The sequence below is a fragment of the Protopterus annectens genome, chromosome 4.part0, assembly GCF_019279795.1.
Source record: "Protopterus annectens isolate FY-2018-M chromosome 4.part0, PAN1.0, whole genome shotgun sequence".
Classification (NCBI taxonomy): Eukaryota; Metazoa; Chordata; order Ceratodontiformes; family Protopteridae; genus Protopterus; species Protopterus annectens.
Window position 1 is genome coordinate 212,850,024 of NC_056733.1, and position 26,087 is coordinate 212,876,110.

The window sequence follows — 26,087 nt, forward strand, 5'->3', positions numbered from 1 at the left end:
GATGAGAAAGCTCCGCCTGATATGGGTAGTCGGATGTAAAAATCAAAGAAAACAGATTATGGTGTTTGAGCACATGTGCAGAAAAGCAGAAGACAATCTGGTGAAGATGATTTGGAACAAACAGGAAAAAGGAAAGAGGAAACAAGGGCATCCAGAAAAGAGGTAGATAGATTCTGTGAAAGAAGATGCGTGACAGTCAGGCATGAGTGTTGGGGAAGGCAGAAGTGTGGCATTAAATTGAGAGAGATGCTGATAGTAAAACACAACACCCCAACCCATGTAGAAAAATGGGAAATAGGGGGTTGATGATGATTTAAAGTATATTTGCTCCCCTGGTTGGCATACTGACAGTTTGGTCTAGGGAGTTTGTGTTTACAAAATCCAGGAATTACTGTGTCTGCATGTTTGGTGTCATACATGATTCCCAGTTAATAGTGGGGTAATTAAAGTTACCTATGAATTTGGTATTGGTTTTGATAGGGCGAGTTTCCAATGAGGTTAAATACATGTTATGGATTTCCTGGGTCATAGAAGGGAACCTATAGTTTGCACGAAATGGTATGGGATTTTGCCGATATTGATTTGAACATGTAGAAGCTCAAGTGCACTGTCCTGTTTGACCAGCCTTGAGGTAAACCAATGTGTACGTAGTCCACTGTTCTTGGGCCGCCAATATTAACCTTTTGTCTTTTGGTTTAAATTCACTTTTCCTTAACCATTTTTGCATTCAATCCTGGTCAACATGAGGTTGTTGCAAGAGTTTTCTATACTTGCTACTATATTTGTGCATTTTATACATTTCTTGCCTTCTTATCTGATCCTTCTTATATTCTTTCTTTTGTTTTTTTGGCACATTCAGTTGCTGCCCGATTTTTATCTACTTCTGGTTTGATTTCCATTCCTGCTTGATGCTAATATGCCTCTACTAAACTAAGCAGGGAAGTCATCTTAGACTTATTCTCTTCATGTTTCAAAATGTTTACTACAGTTGGGTCTTGTGAGGTCAGCAGATATGTATGCAGTCCCACAATTGTATATCTATACATGTAATCAATTTCGAGGATGCACATACCTTCTTCAGAAAGGGGAATATATAGTCTAGATACACACTGGCACTGATTTTTATAAAAGATTTGATGAGCACGAAGCATCCTCCTTGTTTTCCTATCCAACCTATCCAATACCTTTTGGGATCAGTCAATCACTCCAAAACTGTAAGACACTGTTCCTAGATGCCAATGCTGTCTTCAGTATTAATTTAAGTCTTCTAAAATATTCCTTACTAAATTTTACTCACATTTGTTCATGTTTTACTGTTGATCCTTCAGTTCCCAAATATTTATACACTGCCTTTTTCTCAAGTTCTTTTATATCACATTCTTGTCGCAAACTGATGTTTTTTGGTGCTGCAGCTTTCCTGCTTTAAAGGTTGCTTTTGAACATTTATCAAGACCAAATGACATTCTTATATCATCTGAAAAAGTTTTGACCACTTGCAGTTGTGCTTTCACTTCCTCATCTGATGAACTATACAGTTTTAAATCATCTACAAAAACAAAATAAGAAGTCTTTACATTTTGTTGTTTTCTGGGAGCCAAACTGTAGCCATTACCTAGTCTGTTAAGCAGACAGCTTAATGGGTTAAGAGCAAGACAAACAGCAACAGTGACAGAAAGTTACCCTGGAATATCTCCCTTTGAATGCAAAATGGTTTGCCACTGTTTTATGGTCGCTGTAATGTAATACATCAGTGTAGGGTGCATTTTAAGCACTTTTTTCCCATGAATGTGGGATACTGTCAATTTTTTTGTAGTCTATCCATACCGTACTTAGATTCTTCCCCTTTTTACAGTTCTCTGTTATGACTAACAAAAAATGATCCTTTGTTCCATATGACTTTCTTTTATTGCCCTTTTGTTCCATTGTCATGACTGAGTTTTTTCTAAATGACTATAATCTCTGTCGGCATCAATTCCAGTGTATAGTTTATACATCACAGGAAGGCAAGTTATTGGTCTATAGTTTTTAGGACAGCTTGCAGGCTTGCTCTTAAGTAGGAGCATTATTTTTCACTGTTGTTAACCAAGCAGGGTATACATATAAAGAGTTCTTACGGCGAAATCTCATGCAAAGATGTTAATACTTTTAGCAAAAAGTTAGGTACTGCATCTGGGCCTAGGGTTTTCCATTAAGGAGCTTTTCTTAACTTTGCTTCAATCTCTCTTGCTGTTACTTAACTCCATTTCATATCCTGTATATCTGAACTTCTTATTCTTTCTTTTACTTCTTCTATCCATTTAGCATCTTTGTTATGTTCCACAGGATCTTCATAGATATTTCTCCAAAATGTATATATTTCTTATTTTTTGTGGTGTTTTCATTCCTTTTGCCTTGTTTCCCAATTCTCAATAAAATTTTTTGGGCCATCATTAAATTGCTTATCTTATACTTTTCCTTTATATTTATCCGTATATCTTCTAAGTTTTTCCGCACGTGCTGATATTTTTAGGGTATTATTTGCAATAGTGCATAAGAGATCCTGATCTGTTATAACACTGATTGTTGCTTTTATCACGCCTTTCTGAGTATTTTTGTCTTCCATTTCATTTTGTGTCATCCACTGATCTTTCATATGGGAACTCACTGGCCTATCACTGCACAACATTCACTGCATCAGAGTTGTCACAGTTTCCTGTACCTTCCCTTGCAGTCCAACTCCAACTGAACGTTTATACTGGTTTCCTGTGGAAGGCTCCAAACCATCTTCACATGGCAACTGATCAGATGCTCCCTGCTCTACTGGTTTCTCCATAATTTGGGTGTCCATTTCTCTTATCTTGCCGTGATGTTATCCGAGTTAAGTTTTCTACACTAAATCCTTCACTTTGCATGTAATCCATAACCTCAATTTCTGTTTCTTTAATTTTTCCATTACTAATCCTGTTTTCTACTTTTCCTCTGTTTTATTTTTTGTATTGTAAAATTGTCCACGTCTGGATGTCTTGGCCTGTATTCCTCTTCAAATATCATTGGTGCTGCTCTTTTTGTACTGATTAGTTTTGCTTTCTCCTTTGCATAAGTATTTCAGCATATTAAATCTCTTTCTCTTTTCCTGTGTCTATATTTCTTCTCCAGATGTCTCCTGATCCTCCTGTTTCTCCTTACTTGGAAGACTCACTGTTCCATCATGCTGTGATATATATATATATATATATATATATAACTCATGTTAGAATTTCTACACTAAATCTTTCACTTCACATGTATTCCATAACTTCATCATCTATTTTTTAACGTCTACTTTACTAATTTTCTGTTCTATATTCCCTCTTTCTGATCTTGTTTTTTGTACTGTGAAATTTTCCATACCTGGATGCCTTTGCCTGTACTTCTCTCTGAATATGTTTGAGGCTGCCTTTTTTTTTTTGCATTGATTAGTCTGGCTTTTTTCTTTGCATAAATATTGCACCGTATCAGATCTCCCTGTTTCTTTCCCATGTCCATATTTCTTTTTTTACCTTTCAAGAATCTCTGGATTTTGTTCTTTATATTTTTGCACTTCCTCAGTTGCTTCTTTTTCCAAATGGCCCAAGGCTTCTTGGTCTATATAATGTTTTTCACAAATCTGTTGTATCAATGAACAAACACAGTTTTTCTGGTGCAGTATCTTTCTTTCCTCTAATTTCTCTCTTAATCTTTTTGTGTATCTTCTGTCTGGAAATTCTGGGCTTCTTGCATAATAATAATAATACACAATTTCTTTCTTACCCACAATAGTCCACTCTGTCGTCTTTATGGCTCTTTTCTGACCAATCAACTTTTGTGGACTACTGCTTCCTTCTACAAAAAGAGGGCATCTTTGCCCTGGGTCTGGTCTGGCCCCATTGTAGGAATGTTAACGTGTCTTGAGCATTCTACACTGTCTTTTTTTTTGCCATTCCTGGCATTAATGCACCCATTTTTTTATCCTGGGTCTTGTGCACCCAGCTATCTTTTTTATGTTTTAACCTACTACTGTCCATGATATATGCTATATAGTCTATACATCAGTATCATCTTGGTGAGAGTTTGTGAAAAACAGGGCCCACCTCATGAAAGTACTCACAAAGACTTGAGGATGCATTCATTTACAGCAATATTACTTTCCTTTGCTTGCTGATTTATCATCTCTCCATGTGGAGGTGTTAATAACTTGCTGTATGTCCATATAAAAAAAATGCTTAAAAAGGTATAAAAATACTATCGAATGGGGGGCTCACAGAATAAGAAGAGAGTAGGAATTTGGGTGCAGGCACTTAAGGAGAACAGCAACAATACAGTGTTAAGAGTGTTAAAGTCAAAAAAATATAAACTGTGGTGAAAATGGGATAATAGTCTGGCATTTAATACAAGAAAACTATAAGAATCATTCAAAAAAGTTAAGAAAGACATGGACATGAGAACGGAAAGGCAATATACAAAGAAACAATGGAAGGATACTGGTACTGCTGTCAAGTATGCAAAAACATCTAGAAAGTTTAGGATTTCTGCATGGAAGTGTTTGCACATGTATTTTTATAGCCCAAGTAGATTTCAGAGAATTTTTCTACAGGTAGACAGCAACTGCTGGAAGTGTGACAGAAAAAGCAAAGGGTACCTGGGAACATTTTTATGGTAATGTTAAAAGTCGCTAGATTTTAGAAATTCCCCTCCAGGGTATTTTGTCAGAAATGTTGGGGAACCAAATTATCTTAACTAAGGAAATTATTCTTTTGAGCTGGGATGTAGAAACTGAATTGTCTAGACACAATAAGGCTCTACTAAGATTAACACTGTTGGCTGCCAAAACAGCATTTACTAAGAAACATAAATAAAAAGCAAAACCAGATGCAACAGAATTGTTTACTGTTGTAGAGAAGATATTGAAGGTGGGGTCTTTAGAAAGGGGAAGATGTAAAGTTCATAGAAATAAATGTATTCTGTGGTAACAATATATGCAGAATAATGCTCAGGAAGAGTGATATTTCAGGGAAGGCAGGACTGAACTACCTGAGTAATGTTAAAGTATGTAACTGTTAAAACATCTCCTGTCCTGCATAAGCAAATCTATTCTCTGTAAAAATGTGACAATTGCCTTTGGACAATTTCAAAAGAAAGGAGAACCACTATTGCTTAGGCCAAAAGGGAGTCAACACAACAATCATTGTAAAGGAGGTTGGCATAATGGTTAAGGAGTTTACCTTACAGACACAAGGTGCAAGATTTGATTCTCACATGAGGTAATTGGCTAGGTTTAAAATGGCGAACAGGGGCAGTGAGTCAAGTATTAAATCTATGAACCAACAAACTTTTTGGGGAGAGCTGTTTAATTAGAAGAACCCTGGTTACACAGGAAAGAGGAGAAAAACATACAGGTGTGTTCCCATTCATGGAAATAAAAACAAATTCATTATCTAGGCCTGTATACAAAGAGTTCTGGAGCAGAATTCTTTAATTGTCCTTTGTGGCTGGAAACAAACAGATCTATAGGAGAGATCCCCACAGATGGAAAAAATTCAGCAAAGAACACGTGTGTACAGTTGTTCAGCTTGTCTACAATAATTTTATGCTCTGTCTGAATGTAGGCAGCTAGACGGAACAAATGGCATCGAGATGTAGAACCTAGGTTGCCACAGGTATTCTGCAAAGAAAGTATGATCTAGTTCCTATTTGTTAATGTACAACATCACTATGGTATAGTCTCTGATTACCAGCCAGGGGCCTGAAGTCCAAAGATGGTTAATAAACTAGAAAGCATTCATTAGGGGCATCCTTTCTTTTTATTTACATTTATGTCATACTTATTTCATAGGCTCAGGACTCTGAACCCCACAGGACACCTCTCCCCAGACAAGGAAAGACGAAGGGTCCAAAAGAATTTAATAAGCTACTGAACTTTCCTTATGTGAAACCTAACCAAAGGTATCATGAAAAAGTACAGGCATGAAAATTAGGTTATATGTGTAGTAGACATTTTTATTTTTATTTTACGTTTGATTACTGGGGTGGTACACTGATTACATGTGATCAATTGGAGGTACTGCCAGGTGAAATAATTCACAAAAAGACATCCTAAGATATTCTTAAAAGCTTGTGCAAGAATCTACAATAATAATGTAGTCCTAAAAGTGGAAAAATGTGAAAGCTCTGCAGCCTAGAATGAAGATGAGAGAAGCCAGGCATTTGTAAATCCTCTTCGAGGTGGTGACCCCTCAAGGACAATACAGAAGCAGACAAAGTGAAACAAACAGAGAAAAGTGTTTTCAATCTTTGAGAAATTAAAAAGTCTAGGACAGGTGTTCAGATTCCATCTTTCTCTGGTACCATGAATATTCCTGAATGAATTATTTTCCATCTTAGAAGTAGGGGAAACGGGTACTAAAACCATCTGATAAGCACCTGATCTAATATAAAAAGGAAAGGACAGACAAAGGAATAGTGTGAAATTAATCTACATTCTCCAAGAGACTGAAAGGAAACTGGTGTCACAAAGGAAAGACGAGGCCTTGATTTTGGGAGTTGTTATAAGAATGCCAGGGTGGCAAGGGGAAACACATATGAGGGGGACACCGATGGTCTCGGTTTTTAGGAGGACCTTACTTTTTTATTGAAACTCTCTGCCATTTCATCCTTCATTGCCTTGCTGAAGATGCTTGTTCTGACTTGCAGAGAAATTTATAATATATTATGCAAGGAAGGTAGAAAATGTGGGCAATCCCCTGAAATAACATTATCCTTTTATCATCCTTTTAAGAACCTCAGCAGAGACAAGACCAAATAATACCTTAATACCTTTTCATCATACAGGATGTCAGCTCTGGCATCCTTTTGTAAAGTTTGAGAATGTAGCTAGGTATCCCCCCTCTCATTATATCTAAATATAAATATATATATATATATATATATATATATATATATATATATATATATATGTGTGTGTGTATACAGAAATATAGATATAGACGGATATGTGCAGACTTCCTTTGGGTAAGTGGCTGACTGTCAAATAAAATGGTGGTTGCTCATAAAGCATCCTCAAAGGCTGACCTTACAGGAGAATAGCTGCAGAAAGAAACAAAACACCAGTGACAAACGTTATATTCTTTAGTGGGACTGATATTTTTTTATTAACACTAACAGTCAATCACCTTTGTAAACTCCTTATCTGCTTCAGGAGAAGGAATTGCCTGGATCTTTTTTATTTTTTGGAAGACCCCCCCCCCCCCCAAGAAAAGGATACAGAAAGAGAAAGAGAGAGAGCAGTTTAAAGTATGGACCCCTTAACCCAGGAAGAAGCTCCTTGGAGCTTTGATGCCAGCAAGAGTGGTTTTCTCCTACATAGACAAGGCAGCTAAACAGCTGCAGAGGATGTGTTTGCTCCTCAGGTCCTTAGAGGCTCCCAAAGGAGCACACTAGAGGAGCCAAAAGAAACTATAAGTGGTCCGAGGAACAAGAGATGGCCACAATGGAGTCACACGTCAGTAGCGAAGCAAAGGGAAGCCAGAGACAAGCCCCAAGAAAATGTTTCTATTCTTACAGCTCAGGGAAGGAGCAATCAAGTTACTGGAACCTAGGTCCATGTCCTAGCTGCAATGTCCTAGCTGCAAAAGGTGCCTGACAAGCAGGTAGTGGAGTCTTGTAGAATCTGGTCTTACCTCGACTGAAAGGTTAATCTCCAAGGTAAAATTTTATAGTGACAGTCACCAAACACACTGGCCTCAGACTGTAGTAACCACTTTTGACAGAAAATTACACTTTGTTCCATAAAAACAGTAATAATTTACAAGGGCATCCCCATCAGGAACACGGACCATCTGTCAATCACAAAAATCTGCACACCCTCTATTGTAATGTCTTCCCTGGTAAGGTCAGACCACAAAATGGTCTCCTTTGAAGTAAAAATAAAACCTGTACTCCCAGCTACAATTGGAATATTCAGGAATTACTCCAAGGCTAACCGCCTGCTATTAAGTGATAAACTGGCAAAATTCCGAGTCCCCATAAACCCTGAGAACACTGCTGCCTATGCAGAACTGTTCACAGAAACCTTGTACAAGCATGTTAATAGCTGCATACAGCAGCTGTACCCACCAGAAAGAAGTACACAACTAACTCAAATAAACAAGCCATCCTGGTGGAAGCACAAAATAAATAGGCTGAATAGCAGAAGGAAGAAAATAATGGCAAAAATTAGGAGGTGCAGCACCCAGCAGGATAAAAGCACTCTCATCAAACTAAACAAATAACTCAGAGGATAAATAAACTGTACTAAAGCCAAATTTGACATATGTTTGGCCCCCCACACCAAGGCAAACCAGAAAGCATTCTTTAACTATGTCCACAACCTCAAAGTCAATGTCAAAGTAAATCGTATTGTCATTTAGGACTAAAGTGCAGCATAAACTAAATTCTGAGTATCAACTCACCAGAGAATACATAGGAAGCAAGGATAACAAAAACAAAGGCAATACACAATTGTGTGCATGGCTCATTGTAAATGGAGCCACCTATACTGAGCAGGAAGATATAGCAAACCTCCTGGCAGATACATTCAGCTCCACCTTTACCCCTCTCACTCCCTCAACCTTCCCTCAAGAAATACCATCAAATATAACTCCCCATACTATCACTAAGGAGCAGGTCCTTAATGTTCTCTCTAAGACCAAGAACACTGCATCAATGAGCCCAGACAATATCCCAGGATGCCTTCTAAATAGCATGAAACATGACCTATCAGGGCATCTGGAATTACAATTTCACTGTAGCCTCCAAACAGAACTTGTGCCTCATGAATGCAGAACAGCAACAGTCATCCCTCTTCACCAAGGTGGGCCATCTACAGACCTTGGAAACTACAGTACCATAAGTTTCACTAGTCTTATATGTAAAACCATGGAAAGAGTTATCATGGAGATGATCAATAGAGATATAGTAAACCTTCAGACACTGGACGCAACTATGCTTGGTTTCATCAAAATGGCAGATCATGCCTACTTCACCTGGTAGACTTCTTTGAGAAGGTCACCAAAGCAATGGATGAGGGAAAAATGGTTCCCACTGCCTACCTTGGACCTGACCAAGGCATCTGACACAGTACCCCACTTGAGCATTGTTGACAAACTCAAGAGGTTGGGTACAAACTTTATGTCACCTGGTGGACAGCCAACTGGCTCACAGACAGCACCCAGGAAGCTAGAATTGGGGAGTCCACCTCTACAAAAAGGCCAGTCACTAGTGATGTCCCTCAGGGATCAGTTCATGGACCGCTCCTTTTTGGCCTTGACGTCTGAGAAGTAAATGCCAATGTCAGTGGTCTCTGGCTGACTAAATCTACAGATTATTGTAAATTAGGAGCTATCATTGAATCCCACACTGACACAAATGTTCTTCAGAAGGGGCTGATACAGATAAACAACTGGTGTCAGAGCCATGGTCTAAAACTAAATGCCAAGAAATGCATAATAGTATCCTTTGGGAAGTCATCCATCCCTTGTAACTATCATATTGACAACACACACCTTAGAGTTGACCCAGTACTCAGGGACTTAGGGACACACAGAGATAGTAATCTAGCCTTTGACCACCATGTGTCTACAGTAGTGAGGAAATCATTCTGTGCCGCACAACTTGTAACCAAAGGTATGTTATCTAAGCCCAAGGAAGTAATTGTTCCACTGTATTCGTCATGCATCAGACCTATCAATTAACCTCCTATGAGTACCCTGTATACACAAACTTGTTACATCCTACTAAACGATCTACCTCTTTTTCACTACCCTCTCACACTGACCATTTCAACGTTACATCCATACCCAACTATCTATTACCTAAATACCATAGGACAGTACACATTAGATATAACTCCCCTAACTCCAGAAGATATCCATTTCTTCTCAGTAAACTTACTAATAATCTATATCTAACACTACTCCACTCCCTAAAAGATGGAGACATTCACCCAAATCCTGGCCCAAACACCTCAAGTACCATTCAACTCAATAACCCAAACCCCTCTACCATTCACCCACTTATAAAACCTCCAAACTCACTCTTAATAGCTCACCTTAACACACGGAGCATTAATAATAAAATAACACAACTCCATGCTCTCTTGGAACTCTACTCATTTGATATTATATGTCTAACAGAAACCTGGTTAAAACCAGCAACAAAAGACAATGAAATTTTACCACCTGGTTATAACATCATACGCCTTGACCGTGTAACCAAGAAAGGTGATAGAGTAGCTGTTCTATTCAAATCTGATCTTCAAATAACCATCTTTAACCACAAACCTTCCCAAGACTCAAATGCTGAAATACTTATTACCAAGTTTCAGCTAAACCCAACTAAATCTATCTATATTATTAGTATCTATGTTCCCCCAGGTAATAACATCACTACCATTGAAAACATACTTTGTTGGTTATCTCTAAACCTTCCCCAAGAAACCATAATCCTAGGCGATTTTAACATAGACTGGAATTCTTGCAATAACAACTGCCCCACGAGCCATATTAATCTTTATGGGTTCACCCAAACTATTACCTCCCCTACTAGAATAAACAAACATAGCAAGAAAGAAAGCACCTTAGATTGGATACTTATTAATAGTCAACCTCAAACTTATGAAACCGGAACCCTCCATGACGACATAAGCGACCACTCACTAACCTACATCATCAGACTAAAAACCAATCCACCCTTTCAACCCATATATAGGGAAATTAGAAACAAGAAAAAACTCAACTTAGATATATTCCTTAGTGAACTTAAAGCATGTAATTGGTCCCCATTAAAATACCTTTCTCTTGATGAAGCTGTTGATTACTTTAATATTAATTTCCTAAACATACTCAACCGTCATGCTCCTACCCGCTCTATCAGGATAAGAACAAAATCTGCTCCATGGCTTACTAGGGAAACCAAACAAAAAATCCATCTCAGAAATAAATACTGGAATAAATCACGCTTAACTAAAAAACATACTGACATCCAAAACTACAAACTGAGAAATGAAAGAAAAAAAGCCATAGTGTTTGATAAAAAAACCTATTATTTACAATTTCAGCAGACCCACCACAATAAACCCCAAAAATTCTGGTCAAGTATTAATCAGTTATTACATCCAAGTCAATCTATCACACCTAACCCACAAGGCACTGACAAAGACAATCCTAAACAAACTGCAAACACCTTAAACACCTTCTTTATCAAAGCAATTTAAGCTCTTGCTTGTCAGCTCTCTCCTCAAGACATAACATCCAATTCTGACTCTAACCCAGCTCCACCTTTTCTCTTCCAACCTGTCCCCACAGCATTTATTCTCACCCTTATCCAAAAACTGAAACCATGTACTCCTTCTGCTGACCAACTACCGTCAGAATACCTACAGATAGCAGCCAAATCAATTGCTTACCCCATCTCCATCCTCATAAATAGAACCATCACTGAAGGATATATCCCTAAACTCTGGAAAGTCTCTCATATTATTCCCCTTCACAAAGGAGGAGACTCCACTGAACTCTCTAATTATCGACCCATAGCCCTACTTTCTCCTCTATCTAAGATCATGGAAAGATGTATCCATAGGCAATTGCTAGACCATCTTCTCCATAATAACCTGCTTTCCAACACCCAACATGGCTTCCGACCTTCCCATAGCACAACTACTGCCCTCCTTTCCTTTATTGACACTATCAATAACAACCGAAACCTTAACATGCTCTCCTCTGCACTTTTCATAGACCTGTCCAAAGCTTTTGACATGGTAAATCACACTATACTCATAAACATTCTCAAATCTCTGTCTCTTGACACACTAGCTATAAAATGGTTCCATTCCTACTTAAATAACAGACATCAAGCTGTACTCTGGAACAACGCTCTCTACTCAGCTACCTGTTAATATTGGAGTTCCTCAAGGCTCCATACTGGGCCCTCTCCTGTTCTCTATATTCATCGATGACCTTCACCAAGTAATTCCCCAAGCTACATGCATCCAATATGCAGATGACTCTACACTTATATGCACTGCCTCATCTGTATCTGAACTTCACTCCCTATCTCAAGACACATTTAACTCTGTAGAACTATGGTTTACAAAACGCTGCCTCTTATTAAACCCTAAAAAAACTAAACTTCTCCTTTTTACACCTACCAGTAAATCTCCACCAATAGACTTCTCTGTATCATCCCATGACGGTACACTCATATCCCAAGATCAAACTACCAAACTGCTAGGTATCACCATAGATAATAGGGTTACCACCTGTCCCACTTTGTGAGGGACAGTCCCTCTTTGGGCAGTTGTGTCCTGTGAAAAAACTGAAAAAATGGCAGATGTCCTGAGATTTTTGTACGGAAATATTTCCTATGTTTTCTTTCATAGTTTCATATAACAGTTATTTTTTATCTGAAACACCTAAATGTTATATGAAATAGCATAAGCAACTCAAATGCTACACGAATAAGCTTTTATTTTGGCAAAAAGGTGAAATTCTATCCTTTGTACTGGTCATGGGTATGTTTTGTCCTGCAAATCTGACATTTCTACAGAAAATGTCCCACTATGAGCATTTGAAAAGGTGGTAACCCTAATAGATAATAACCTAAACTTTGATGCCCATATCAACAACATTCTGAAAACTACCAATAAAAAAATAGGCTCTCTTTACAGGATTAAATCCTTCCTCACTCCTGCAACTAGAATAAATGTCCCGCTACTTGGTCGGGCTCCTATGCAGTCCCAGTAGCTTTGCTATCACAAAGGCTGTGTATATTTTCAATATGTAACAGTGCCACCAGTACACATCAGTATATTTGCGGTATGTCAGGCATCCGGCGAGAGAGTCTCCCAAAAACCATCTGTCCAAAAATACCTGAAGATAAATGTCAGAATATACACTGTAAACACACCAAAAAACCAAAACCAAAAAAATAAACAATACTAAAAATACAATATATAAACAATAATACCAATGCAGTATATATACACCCCTAAATAATACACAGAGGAGGAGGGTAACAAACACTGCACCACCCAGGGATTCGCAAAATCTGCAGTTATGGTAGGGTACCAGAATCCTGTAGCAACTTCTGATTGCTTACATAAACTCTAACTAAACAGACAAATCCCACAGCAAAGCAGAAATGGCAAAGGCAAAAGGAAGGAAAGATCTAGGGAAGAGACAAAGGTGCTCATAAGGCAAGAAAATAACTGCACCCTACTCTTAGTAAAAGAGAGGAAGGTTATTAGCCTTAGAGATGCTATGCAAAAGTAGTGGAAGTGCTGAGAGAAATAATAGTGGAATGAATAGCCCCTGCCCAGCTGGAATCTCCTTGCCTAGATCCCCAGTAGCCCCCCGCCTGCAGAAGCCCTAGTGGAGCTGGAATAGTTGGAATAACAACAAAAAAAACAAATGAAGATCCAGCAAAAAAAAACAACACAATCCCCTTTCCACAAAAAAAATAGGAGAAAAGAAAAAAATAACGCAAAAACTGCAAAACATCCTCGAAAAACAAAAATGAATTCCCAAATATTTTGGGTAGCAATAAAAATAATAGGCAAATATAGCCTGTGTATTTTGTGTAAATGCAAAAAAATTCAAAATTTGGTTTAGGCAGTTTTGATAGTTGGCTTAAAACCAACATAAAGAAAACCAAAGCATAAAAGGAAGCCAAAAGGACCTTAATACCAAAAAAAATTAAAAAGGAAAAAATGGCCCTCAAATCCACTGCCTCCATGACAAGTCAACAGCTTCAGCAACAGTCAAAGGTCCTTCTTGCAAAGAATTCCCAACACAACTAGTCAAAAAAAAGCAGTAGTAGAAGCCAGAGCTCGTGTAGATTTAGTTTCTTTGCCCCAATAAGGAATCCAACACAAAATTGAGATCCCAAGCAGGGAGTAGGAGCTCTTTTGTACTGTCTATGCTAAACATGAACAAAGTTGGAACTAAAACTTGGTCTTTGTACTCTAACTCATGAATCTAAATCACAGCATGAGACAAATGGAAATCAAAAGACAAACCTTTGTCCAGTAACTCAGTAAGATATTGAAGAGCCACACTCAAATTTGGCTCAGTATTTCCCAAATTGTTTGCTGCACTCCAAAATAAAACAATCTTTAAATCTTTCTGATGAAGCTGATCTTGCAATTTCTTACGCCTGGACATGCTAGGCTCATTTTAACTTGTTGAGGAAGCTGAGACTTGCTGTCTTTTGTCTCCAGAATATTGAAGAGGTGTGGTGTCAAGAGTAGAGGCTACCTTGGCTTCCTTACCAGACCTCCTGTGTATGGGGTACATCAAGGGGCAGAAGGCCAATCTGTGAGCCTACCAAATCCCTCAGTAAATGGGTACCTGACTGCCCTAGAGGCACCTGTGAGCTATTAAAATCATCCTTGGCTTGTCTTGACTGAAGATTTAGAAGCACCTTTGGAAGAAGAGGCAGAGGTGGAAAGGCAAGATGATGCAGATTTTTTCCAGCAAAGACTTGGAAAGCTCCAACTTAAAGAAGAAGTTTAACAAATCTATGTCAGCTGTTCCCCATGACACTGTCGTTTTTTGAAATACATTAGATCAGTTTTTCCACCCCCATGACACTTTTACAAATACATATTAATCTATCTTTGTCTGTGAGTCCCCATATCCCTATCTGGATACCTTTGCTGAAGAGTTAGTTTTCCACTAAAAGAAAGTCTCCCTGATTTGCAGTTGCAGTTCTGCGCAGAAGCTAGTCTGCCTAATTCCAAAGCATTGTTGATGTAGTTATGAATGTGTGTGTTGTGTGTTTGTGTGTAATGTGCCCTGCAAGAAGTGCAAGAAAGTGTCAACACCTGGAAAACTGAACTGCTAAATTGATTTGAAAGCATCTAATGCAAACTGAACTGCTAACATCTCTTTCATGTTGATATGTAGATGCTGTAGTCTTCCCAAAGCACTTGTATCCACATCACATGTAGATGAGTAGATTGCCTCTATCTGACATCATCTGGAGTAGATGTGTCCTTGCCGATTCTGAGCCTGGGCTCCCCACAGAGAGTTGAATGCAAGGTGACATTTGAATGCCAATTTCCAAAAATTCAGGTTATTGCTGGTATTATTTTGTCCACAGTGTCCAAATCCTGGCAGTACTGTGTCCACAGATTTTTGTAGCCTCATATGAAGTTTGGCATTGGAAAGCGCCATGTTTCAGTCTCAGAACCTTGCAGTCAGCCCGACTGAAGAGATAGTGGACTGTCCTTGCAGTCAGCCCGGACTGAAGAGTCTGGAAAGAAGGCTTGCTTGAAGATCTGTATTCTTTCTCACGGCCAGAACAAGAAAGCTCAGGGTAAGAGACTGGATGAAAGCACCTTTTACTAATTCCCTTTTTACTCGACTAGACTTTATTTTAGTTCAAGATCAGAATCTATGGCACATTCTAGCACCTGTCTTGACACGTCGCTTTTAGGATAGGAAGAATTTTTTTAAGCTTTAGCCTGGGTGGGATTATCACTGGAGCCAGATAGAGATAAGATTCTCTTCTTTAAAGATAAGCTGGAATACAGCGAGAAAGAAATGAATATGAGTTGCTAAATGCAGAAACTGAGAAACTTCCTGCAACAAGCCAATATCTTCCCATGAACCTAAGCTGCTTTGGCTATTTGGCAATACCCTCAGTAGATCTTAATGAGCAGGTAAGTTTCCTTCCAGTGAAGTTGTACTTCCATCCCTGGTCTTGTTGTAGCAGAAACATTTTGAATAAAGGCAGAATCAGTTGGATGTTCCCCCAGGATAACCTAGGAAGTTCGGCAGAAGTTTTGGTCAGCTTGGCTCCCCACAGTTTGGTACTAAATGGCCCCTAGAACAACAGAATAAAATCCTTGTGGCCCTTCCTGAGCAAGAGGAGGGGAATATTTGGCACAGAGCCTCTGGAACAGAGAAGGTGTGGCTGAAGAGGAGGAATGTCTGGCATGCCTTTGAAACCCCTCTGTCTTGGGTAAATAACCTGTAACCGTCTGAATAAATCAGCCTGAATAAATAAAAGTGCTGCCCTGCGCAGAGTAGAGTTCCTTTGAAAAGAAAGGCGCATCTTGACCTTAAAAGGCATCTGAAAGCTGCAGGAATTTGGGAGGCTTCTGAAAAAAGAACCCCCCTGTCCTAGGCAGAAAAGGGAGCCCCCTCTCTCCTCCACCACCTGAAAGAGGGAGACCCCCTGTCCTAGGCCTAAAAAGACCCTGAGCCTCCCCCCCTAGGCCGCCATAAACTAAACCCTAGACTGGGAATCATACTAAGGAGTTTTCTACTTTAGATAGCCAATTTCTACTAAACTTTGGCTGCACCTGCAAAAAGACTTAGCTTATTCAAACAACTTTCCACCGCCTAAAGGCTTAACCAAAATCCTTTGTCACAACTTGTCAGCCAAATTCTTCCAAGTCTTACAGGCTGCTTAGCAATCAAGACATCTCTCAGTATCAGCCAATATCAATCAGGCCTCCAACAGCATCAAAACCACAGTGCTCTGAATGGCCACTCCCTGCAAGGAGGCACACATGAACTAAATGGACACACTCCAGACACTCAACCACCTCAAAACTCAATACCACAACTACCTTCAACCACTAAAGACACCACCTTGATTCATAACATGTGAAACTGATTCAATTACGCCTCATGGCTAAACTGACAGAACAACTCATTCAACTAAAGTCATCTATCCAAAAGCCCTTGCCCTGGAAGTAGTAGGCCCAGCCTTTTTAACAACTGGGAGCCCCTTTATACAGGGCCCCTGAGGGACATTTTCAACAACTGCCTTAGGACAGCCTTTAAGCCCCTAGGACTCTGAAAAGATACTTATGAGCTTCAGGCATCCCGTATAACTATGACCTATAATACCTATCCGAGGATACAGGGGGCAGGAGGCAAAGGAGGCATTAAACACATCTTGGGGCACATTGCAAAACAGGAGGTCCACCACATTCAAAACAGGAGGTATAGCTAAAGGTATAAACAAGGGTAAAGAAATCTTTCCCTAAATCTTTAAAATGCCCAAAATGGAAAAATTGGTCCTCCTTCATGGAATCAAATGAAAAAGACCCTGAAAAGAGTCAGGAGGAGAAGCAGAAGGAGTAGAAGGACAAGAAGCAGAATCAGGAAAAGAGGCAGAAGTCTCAAGTAGCGGGTCAAGCCCTCAAGCCTGGAGCAAGCTCAAAAGCCTCCCCTAGGCCTTCCATCCCTAGGCCTCTTATCAGGAGGACTATAGAACCAAAATCTCTCATATTTTAAATCCTCTGCCATTTTAAGCATATGTTTCTTTGCAAAGATCCTGACTGCCACCACTAGGAGACTCAGAGAAGTTCAACCACCCTGCCTCAAAGAAGCGGCTGAAACTGGAAGAGGCTGAGCTTGGAAGAGGGATAGGAAGAGAAGGAGAACAGCTTGCGGGACTCCCTTCAGGATGTACATCCCGTCCTGAGCTTGTGACTCCCTGAGACTGGAAGTCTCCTCCTGGAGAAAAAAAGACTCACCCTGGCCCACTGAAACCTCCGAAAAGCCCTTCCAAACCTTCGACCCTGGCTGGCTTCTGGTTCCTCCACCCGCGTTTTTGCTTTCTTTTGCTTCTTCTTTTATCTTCGCCGCCCATTGCATCCATAACATTTTTTATCATAACAACTTCCCACATAATAACCTTCTACAGTCTAACTAACCTTGTTAAATCTTTGTTAAATCTAGCACAAGAGCGTATCCAACAACGTAGCGTAGGTGCCCAAAACTCAGGCCCTAAACAAATCATACACAAAGTATGGTAATCCCACATTTCCCACAAGAAATACAGTTATTCACTTTTCGTTGTAAATACTGACAATAGAAAAGTAAAAAAAAAAAAAACCAAAATATTCCCAACGGGTACTTTGATCAACTTGATTCGTCTGTGACTGAAGAAACTTTCAGAACGCTAACCTGCACTCGCAGACTTCTGCATCGCATCTGCATCGACCATGCAAAAGACTGAGGATATGCGGGTCATGCGATAGTATACCTGGACGCTGACAGTCCAGTCTAGTCTCGCCCTGACGACAGCCAGCCATTTGGTGGTGGGGCCGACTGGACAGCGGACTACCCAATAGTTAGGACTGCAGCAATGTGGAATGAAGAACATCCATTGCCCACACACACCTTATCTCCACCCTTCTTTATGCCTCACCCATATTTACCAATCTGTCAAAAAATAACCTTAAAAAACTAGAAAACTCCTATAATAGCATAGCCAGATTTGCCACAGGTAATCCTTATAGAACTCATCACTGTATTAATCTAAAGCACCTTGGATGGCTTGAATTTCAACAGCATCTGAAATATAATCAACTGACCATCGTCCACAAAATACTGTATCAACCTGACAAAACACCCATCCTAACTAATCTTATCCACCCCTATGATAACCTTAAGTCCCTAAGATCATCACAAAAATCTCTTGTATACATCAACAAATCAAATAGTAGAGCTGGAGACTCTCTGTTTTCTATTTCTATTGGAAAAACCTGGAACCTACTTCCCTCTGAACTTACCACACTTCCCGCTACTACTCTGTTTAAAAATAAGCTTAAGCTCTTCCTGAAAACACACTGGATGTGCCCCTGTTCTAAACCGGACTGACCAACTTATCCATTTTTACCTGAATCAATCAAGCTTCTCATCTCTGAATCTACTTCTTCTCTCTAATTTTGCCTCTATTCTCTAAATCTATTTCATATTAAATACTACTATGCTTCCTCTCCTTCACAGTCCTAGCTAGTACGGGATTCTTTAAAGTGACTCATATTACTTCTAGATTTATTACCTAACTGCTTCTCCATTTCATTTTCCTTATCTTCCTTTATTACCTACATCGACACTATTGCTTTCTTCTCTCCTCTCAACTAGTACTCTTTAGTAACATTTAAATGTAACTTCTTATTAACTATACTAAGTCTATTCAAATATGTGTAACCTTCGTTATGTACTTGTAAATTTGCAGCCTTCTCTGTTCAATGAAAATGTATATGCATTCTAAATATGTATTTTCTGTAGATGTGAACTTTGTTTAAATTGTGTGGAGCTTTTCTCCCCGGGCCTGTACTGAAAATGGACATATATCCAGCTAGACTAGCCCGGTCAACAAATGTAAAATAAATAAATAAATAAATATCACTGAATACAGTGTCCCCTTTGGTATGTACCTAACCAGGTATATCCAACAATTGGAATGCCCACAGAGATTCCTCACTAAAATAATACAAGGCATACGTAAAATGTCCTATGCAGACCGCCTCACAGCCCTATCCCTGTATTCCGTCTCCTACAGGCTTCTGAAGGGAGACTGATGCCTGGCATACAGAGCATTGTCAGACCCCACTGCGATGGACCCCCTGCATATCCACAAAACAAACAACACCAGAGTTACCCATTCTAAAGACTTAAACCTTGCCTGTGATATAAATAGGACCTGCTGGAGAGACAGGAATGTATCCCAAAGACTACCCTGTCTAGGGAATAGGCTCCACATCCATGTGAAGCAGAGTTCCTCCCTAACCCAATTCAATTGCAACTTAATTGGATAGGGAACCAGAAATTCATCTCTGGTTTGGCACCTATGTCTCTGCCAGACACAGGCAACCTGTAAATGGTTCATCTCCTAGGGCCCTGCTTACATTTATCAAGGGTATCAGAACTTGTCAGAGATTTGGGATGCATGTCTAGGCTTTACTAGGCTAATGACAACAAGAGCCTTTTTAGCACCTTTGAACCTTTAAGAGTTTTTTGGAACAGCTGGTCGTCTCTCCTGATTGAAATTTCAAGTTTAGAGATAAAAACTCTTAATAATAACTGTTAAGAGAACCACACATTCTGGGGTAGTAATTCTAACTACTGTGCCACTGTGCTGCTGCTGAATAAATAAATCTATATGATCAAAATGCAGTGTTTTCACTAGTCATTATACTATAAATGAGTAAGTGTTTATGGCCTATAAGCCTATAAATATACTACATTCTATAATTTGTACTGAAGCAGGAAGCAGCATGGTATGGGTTGGCATTAATTCTTCTGAGCAATACAATACATGTAATTCTTTTAAATTGCATTCATTACTTAACCAGGCAAATCAGGAGCTGGATTTCAGCTAGGACCCAGTCCATATGGGTAATAGCAAGTGCAATATACATGGATATTAGCCAGCATGTTTTGGTAACACTGAAACAAAAGCGGACTATCCAGAGAAAACCCATGCAGCCTTGGGAAGAACATGCAAATTTTACCAAGCAGAAGTAAAAAATAAACCCCAGACACTGTACCTATGAGGTAGAGTTCTTATGTATTGAGCTACTATGTTACCATTATGTGGTGTACCACAGGATTGTAAATACCAGTTTTACATTCTCCTCTGACCTCCACATCACAGACAGCTGCTTCGTCTCATACCTACACACTGTACAATTTCCTCATTTCACTCTGTCACAGACTACACTATTGCAACAACTGACATCCACCCACTACTCTCACCTCTTTCATCCGCAGTGATTCTGCATCTTCAAGTGCCTGTTTGAATCGTTTCTTTTCCATTTCGAACTGTTCTGAAAATGAGTGGAAAACAATTTTAAAAATTCAGCAACAAGAACGGTAGGTACAATATCTAAATTCAGAGTTAAAAATATCATGCAGTATCTAAATATTAAGTCAGGGAAGTTAGAAGAAAAATGTTTTCCAGCTGCAGAACAAAATACAGACTAAAGTGGAAACTTCCAAACTTCAGGACTCCTACTGTCATGTCACATGTGAGTTTATCAGAATACAAAACAACAACACACTTGCATATGGATCCTACCAACTGTATTGCATGCACTCTGCAACACTTGGACAAAGTATATGTTAAAACAGCAAGAAGAATTTTTTTCAGTCATGCAATGCTTTTGTAACATGCAATCTGCCTGCCTGGCATGGAATGCAGTGCAGCATGTGGGAGACAATATTCATCCTATATAGTATGCAGCGTCAGCATAGCAGATGAGGCACACCCATTTGGCATGTTATGCAATATAGCAGAGGCGAAACCACTATTTAGCAAAGTGTAGTGTAGCAGAAGAAACATAACTACCTGGCATGTGGTGTAGTACACTCATTTGGCAATTTATGTAATGTGGCAAGCAGAAACACCTAACTAACCTCTCATGCAGTGTAAGTGAGGAGACAAACTATTCTGGCAGAATATACAGTGTAGCACTCAAAACACATCCATATGGCATGTTCTGCCTGGTAGCAGGTGGGGTACAACCATCTGGCATGATGCATCTTAACTTAAGAAAATGTGGCCTATATCACCAACACTCTAATATTAAAAGCAGTGGCACCCAGCTTGGAAGGGAGCTTGGGAAGATAAATCAACATGGGGAGTAAAAGAGAATTTCTCTTTAATTCAAAGCTTTCCTTCAAATTCTAGCACAAAAAGAAAAGGCATACCACATGAACAAGTACTAAAGGGAGTCTGGCTAATTAAGTGAAAGTATTGTGACTTTACTTCAAACCATATACCTTAGGAAAGGCTACAGATGTTTAATTAAGCAGCAAATACTATAATTAAAGTAATAATTTACATAATTTCAGACAACCAACTGATTAGAGCAGGCATAACCACTTATTTACAGGTATGACATTTAAAAAGTACACAGTAGAAGAGGCAAACTGCATTTAAGATAGGAAGGAAATGCAGGTGCTCTGTGCAGTCTTTTTTCTTTTTTAACTTTCACCTAGAGTTTTGTACCAGCAGACAGTTATATACAGACATAAAGGAATAAAAATAAGGAGCAACTTGTACTACCATGGCTACATGTAGAAAGGGGTATTTTTCATGGGTTCCATTCATTTACCATCCAGCTTGATAAGGTTCACTGTGATAGCAAGCTAAGCATGATATTTCAGACTTTCTTATCTCCATTTACACTGTCAGCAAGCTGGTCTATAACATAGATCTTACTTTGGTCATTCACCCTTTTGGACCACCTAGCTTCCTCTGGCTACTTTTGATGTCCACAGGAGATGTAGTCCAAGTACAGTGGGTGGCAATGTTCAATTGTGGTAAGATACTTCATTCATAAGAACCACCATGAGATGAAACCTCATGTGGTTATTCAGTCTTCAGTGTTCTGGAAAGTATCTGTACACATGTTCTTTTCATCAGGCAGGTACCAGAGACTTGTCCTCATCTGGCACTGTCCTGGGTGCTGCATTATTATGTAAGATTTATCTTCAGAAAGCCTGATATCATCTGATGTGTTGAAGACTGATTACATCATATTTATAACAGAAACCTGGTTGGATGAAGGCACTGCTCCCTCTGACTGCTGCTGTTCCCCTTGAGTTCATTATTCATTTCCTAAAATAGAACAGAATCAGGGATAGCATCATGATGTTTCATCTCTTGCTCCTGCAGCTGTTCCAGGATACTAGCTGAGATGCCAACTCATCTGAGCATGTCATGGAAAATGAAACAAACTATTGGTACCTCCTAGTTTAACGCTTACCACAATGTGTTAAGACATTTCTTAAGTTCATTCACTTCCCTGTTATCTCAGTTGGCCAAACTGTCTTGCTCTGGAAACTACAACATCCAAAACAAGGTGTCTGTGACTCTTGCAAATAACCTGTTCAGATTGTTACTTGAGTGACCCATCACTATGGACATACCTTAAGACTTGGTCTTCCATTTAATGACCTCATACTAGGCAGCAGAGTCAGTCTCTTAACCTGATCACAGCCTAGTTCAGTGTGCAGCTCCTGTAGAGTGATAACACTTGCACTTGGAATCCTTGTTTGTTACTATTTGACTGTATTTGTAGCAAATTCTTCTGTGTAAGCTGTAGTAGCTGATTCATAGCATTTATAAGTGTTTGCTGTACCTGTTTCTGCCTGTTTTGTGAAAAAAAAAAAGAAAAAATATCTCTTCTTTTTCCTGCTTTACTAGTTTAGTCCAGTTTCAGAGTTGCTGATTCCTGGGCTTTGGTTGTAGTTCCTGTGTACTGTTTCCTTGCCTTATTTGGGGAAGGAAGCTACCTTGCTTTCCTGCTTTACTAGTTTAGTCCAGTTTCAGAGTTGCTGATTCCTGGGCTTTGGTTGTAGTTCCTGTGTACTGTTTCCTTGCCTTATTTGGGGAAGGGCTACCTTGCTTACCAGTGGGAGTGGAAGCATTGAGCTGCCTTTGTCCAGTTTTGTGAGGTTTCAGCCAGTAACTAGTAGTTTATTGGTCGTTTGGGCCAGTTTCTAGCTTTTCCAGCCCCTGGTATAAAACGCATTAGCCCGATTTAGCGCGATTTAGCGCGGACCTGCCACTGTTGCACACTAGGCCAGTGCCGGTTAAGCAGGTCTAAACTATTCGGGCTACCTAAAGTCCACTCTTCAAATTTTCCCTTAAAACTACCTTCCTCGAACTATACTACTGATCAAATCAGCGTATCCTATAACTAAAAACATCAACTCTACTTGACTCCAAGTAGACTATTCTCTATCTATTAAACCTAGCACTTGCTCCTACAGTACTTATTACCTTGATACGGCACTCTTGTCATAGATAGTACCCCAAAAGGCAACCCCATTTCTCGGTCACCCATGTCCCCGGAATCTTTTTAAAGTTTTTCGTCTACCCTTCTAGCATGTCGAGGGATCAGTTGCTAGTGTCCTCTCCTGCTCAGCTGGTGAACCTGGGAATATTGAGGCAATGTTTCAATTGCCTCATGTACACAGACAACCCTTTCCTCCTCCCACAAAACACAAATACATGAGAGATGCAACTATACGGCCAAACTGGAGGCTGAGCTCTCTCAACATAGGACTGGCAAGACCAGTCAGGAGGAGAAGGTTACCACACACACTATAGACCCAGTCTCACATAGTACCATTACAACCTCAAATCATACACATAAACACACAAAGACATACTCGGAGGCTCTGATCAAAATCTACCAAAACAGCAGAGGCCACCAAAGCAGACACCCAAACAACCACCACCTCAGAACACAACACCCGCAACACATAGACCTCACAGTCAGAGTGTCAAACAGTCACAGCCCTTAAGGCCAAACACAATGCCAGACACACTAGTCATTGGTGACTCCATAGTCAGACACACTGATGTCCCGCTCACCAGACTGAGTAAGGAGAAGGTCACAGTAAGCTGCCTGTCGGGCGCTAGAATCCGCCACATAACGCAAGCACTCAGGTCTCTCAACAGCAGGTACAAATATGACTCAGTCATTGTCCACGCTGGTGTAAACGACCTGAGACCTACCTCCTTGGACTACATGAAAAGAGACATTGAGGAGCTCTCTGATTATGTAGCCCAGGCAGGTATGACCCTGACCTTGAGCAGTATCCTACCTTCACCAAGAATGATGCCACAATACAGAGATAAGATGATCAGCTTTAACAATTGGCTTAAACACTGGTGTCATTCAAAGGGGATCCAGTATCTGTCTGCCTGGGATGACATGCTGGACAAGCCACGCTGCTTCGCAAGGGACGGCTTGCACCTGTCACCCGTGGGATTCCGGATATTGGCAAAGGCTCTTGCCAGCCCCATAGTGCCTTTTTTAGGCAAGGCTCAAATTCTAAACCTACCACCCTAGAACACAAAAAAGGAAAAAACTAAGGGTAATGCTGCTCAATGCCAGAAGTCTAAATCTCAAAATGCACGACTCGAGGCCCTTCTCAGTATGGAGAACATCGATGTCTGTGCTGTGACAGAAACCTGGTTCAAGGCTCCTGAGAGCACCCCAGCGCTATCAGGTTTTACCTCATATCATGCCCGCCCCAAAATCCGGACAATACCAAGAAAGGAGGGGGTATCCATATTCATCAAGGACACCCACACCTCAAGACTGGTGGCAACGCACGATGCATCGGAGACCATCCAGGTGCAATTAACCATAGGCAAGACTGCTCTGCAAATTGTAGCATGTTACAGGCCACCCTCACAAACTCAGGAAACTCACATGGCCTTCCTGAAAACACTAGAGGGATAAATGTATCACCAAACACCATCATACTAGGTGACTTCAATTACCCTAATATAGACTGGGAACACTACTCAAGCCCAAACACCCTAGCCCAAAAGTTCCTGGAATTCATAAACTCAAATGCCATGGAACAACTAGTCACCATCCCCACAAGAGGAGATAACATACTTGATCTCATCATCACGAACATGGGAGCACAATGTTCAACACCGAAGTATACCCTCACTGGTGAGATCAGATCACAGACTAATCTCGCTGGAGGTCCTCATCCCACCCCCACCTGAAATAAAAAGACCACAGTAAAGAACTTCTCAAAAGCCGACTTCACACTTCTAAAGACTAGTGTGGTCTCCTTTCAGGCCCCGAGCCATGGAAAACAATACTCAAGCCGCTGAATCACTTACAAACGCCTTCTACCAGCACCTGCAGGACTGCATGGATAAGGCAATCCCAAGCAAAACAAAGACTCTTTGTACCAAAGGCAAGCGTCCAGTCTGGTGGACCCCAGCCATAAACAAACTCTACAACAAAAGGAGGAAGCTACTACAAGATAGAGCAAAATCCTTAAAAGGTAAGACACCCTTGATCACTATAAGTAAAAACTAAGAGCTCTCATAAAATCATCCAAAGCAAATTTGAGAGAAAATAGCTAAAGACTCAAAAGACAATCATAAGGCCTTCTTTAGCTATGTTAGAAACCTAGGAGGAAACTCCCAGATATGCTCAGAACTAGTTCAAAATGATGTGAAGATTACTGATCCTACAGACATTGCCAACATACTGGCTGACAGGTTCAGTGCAAACTTCTCCCCTCCCCAAAGGAGAGATATCTATACCAAATTAGTGCAGCCCCCAAACATCTCCAGCCCAAGTGAGAACTGCTCTCTCCAAAGCAAAAACAGAGCATCCATGGGACCCGATGGTGTCCCCGGCTGTGTGCTCCACGAACTCAATGAGGAATTAAACCTACAGCTAGGACAGCTGTTTAATCAAAGTCTTACCTCGGGATACGCAGGAGTGGCGCACTGCAACTGTGGTCCCACTTCAC

General features: G+C 40.1%; 1 protein-coding gene across 3 annotated transcripts in view; it reads right to left on the minus strand.

Annotated features, from left to right (window-relative positions):
- The window catches only part of LRRC45 (leucine rich repeat containing 45), a 1,637,099-nt gene that overhangs the window by 517,166 nt on the left and 1,093,846 nt on the right, over positions 1-26,087 (minus strand). For all 3 annotated transcript variants that reach the window (XM_044068217.1, XM_044068216.1, XM_044068218.1), the window contains one exon: positions 20,538-20,608. In XM_044068217.1, the coding sequence (XP_043924152.1) occupies positions 20,538-20,608 (71 nt within the window). The remainder of the gene's footprint in view (positions 1-20,537; positions 20,609-26,087) is intronic.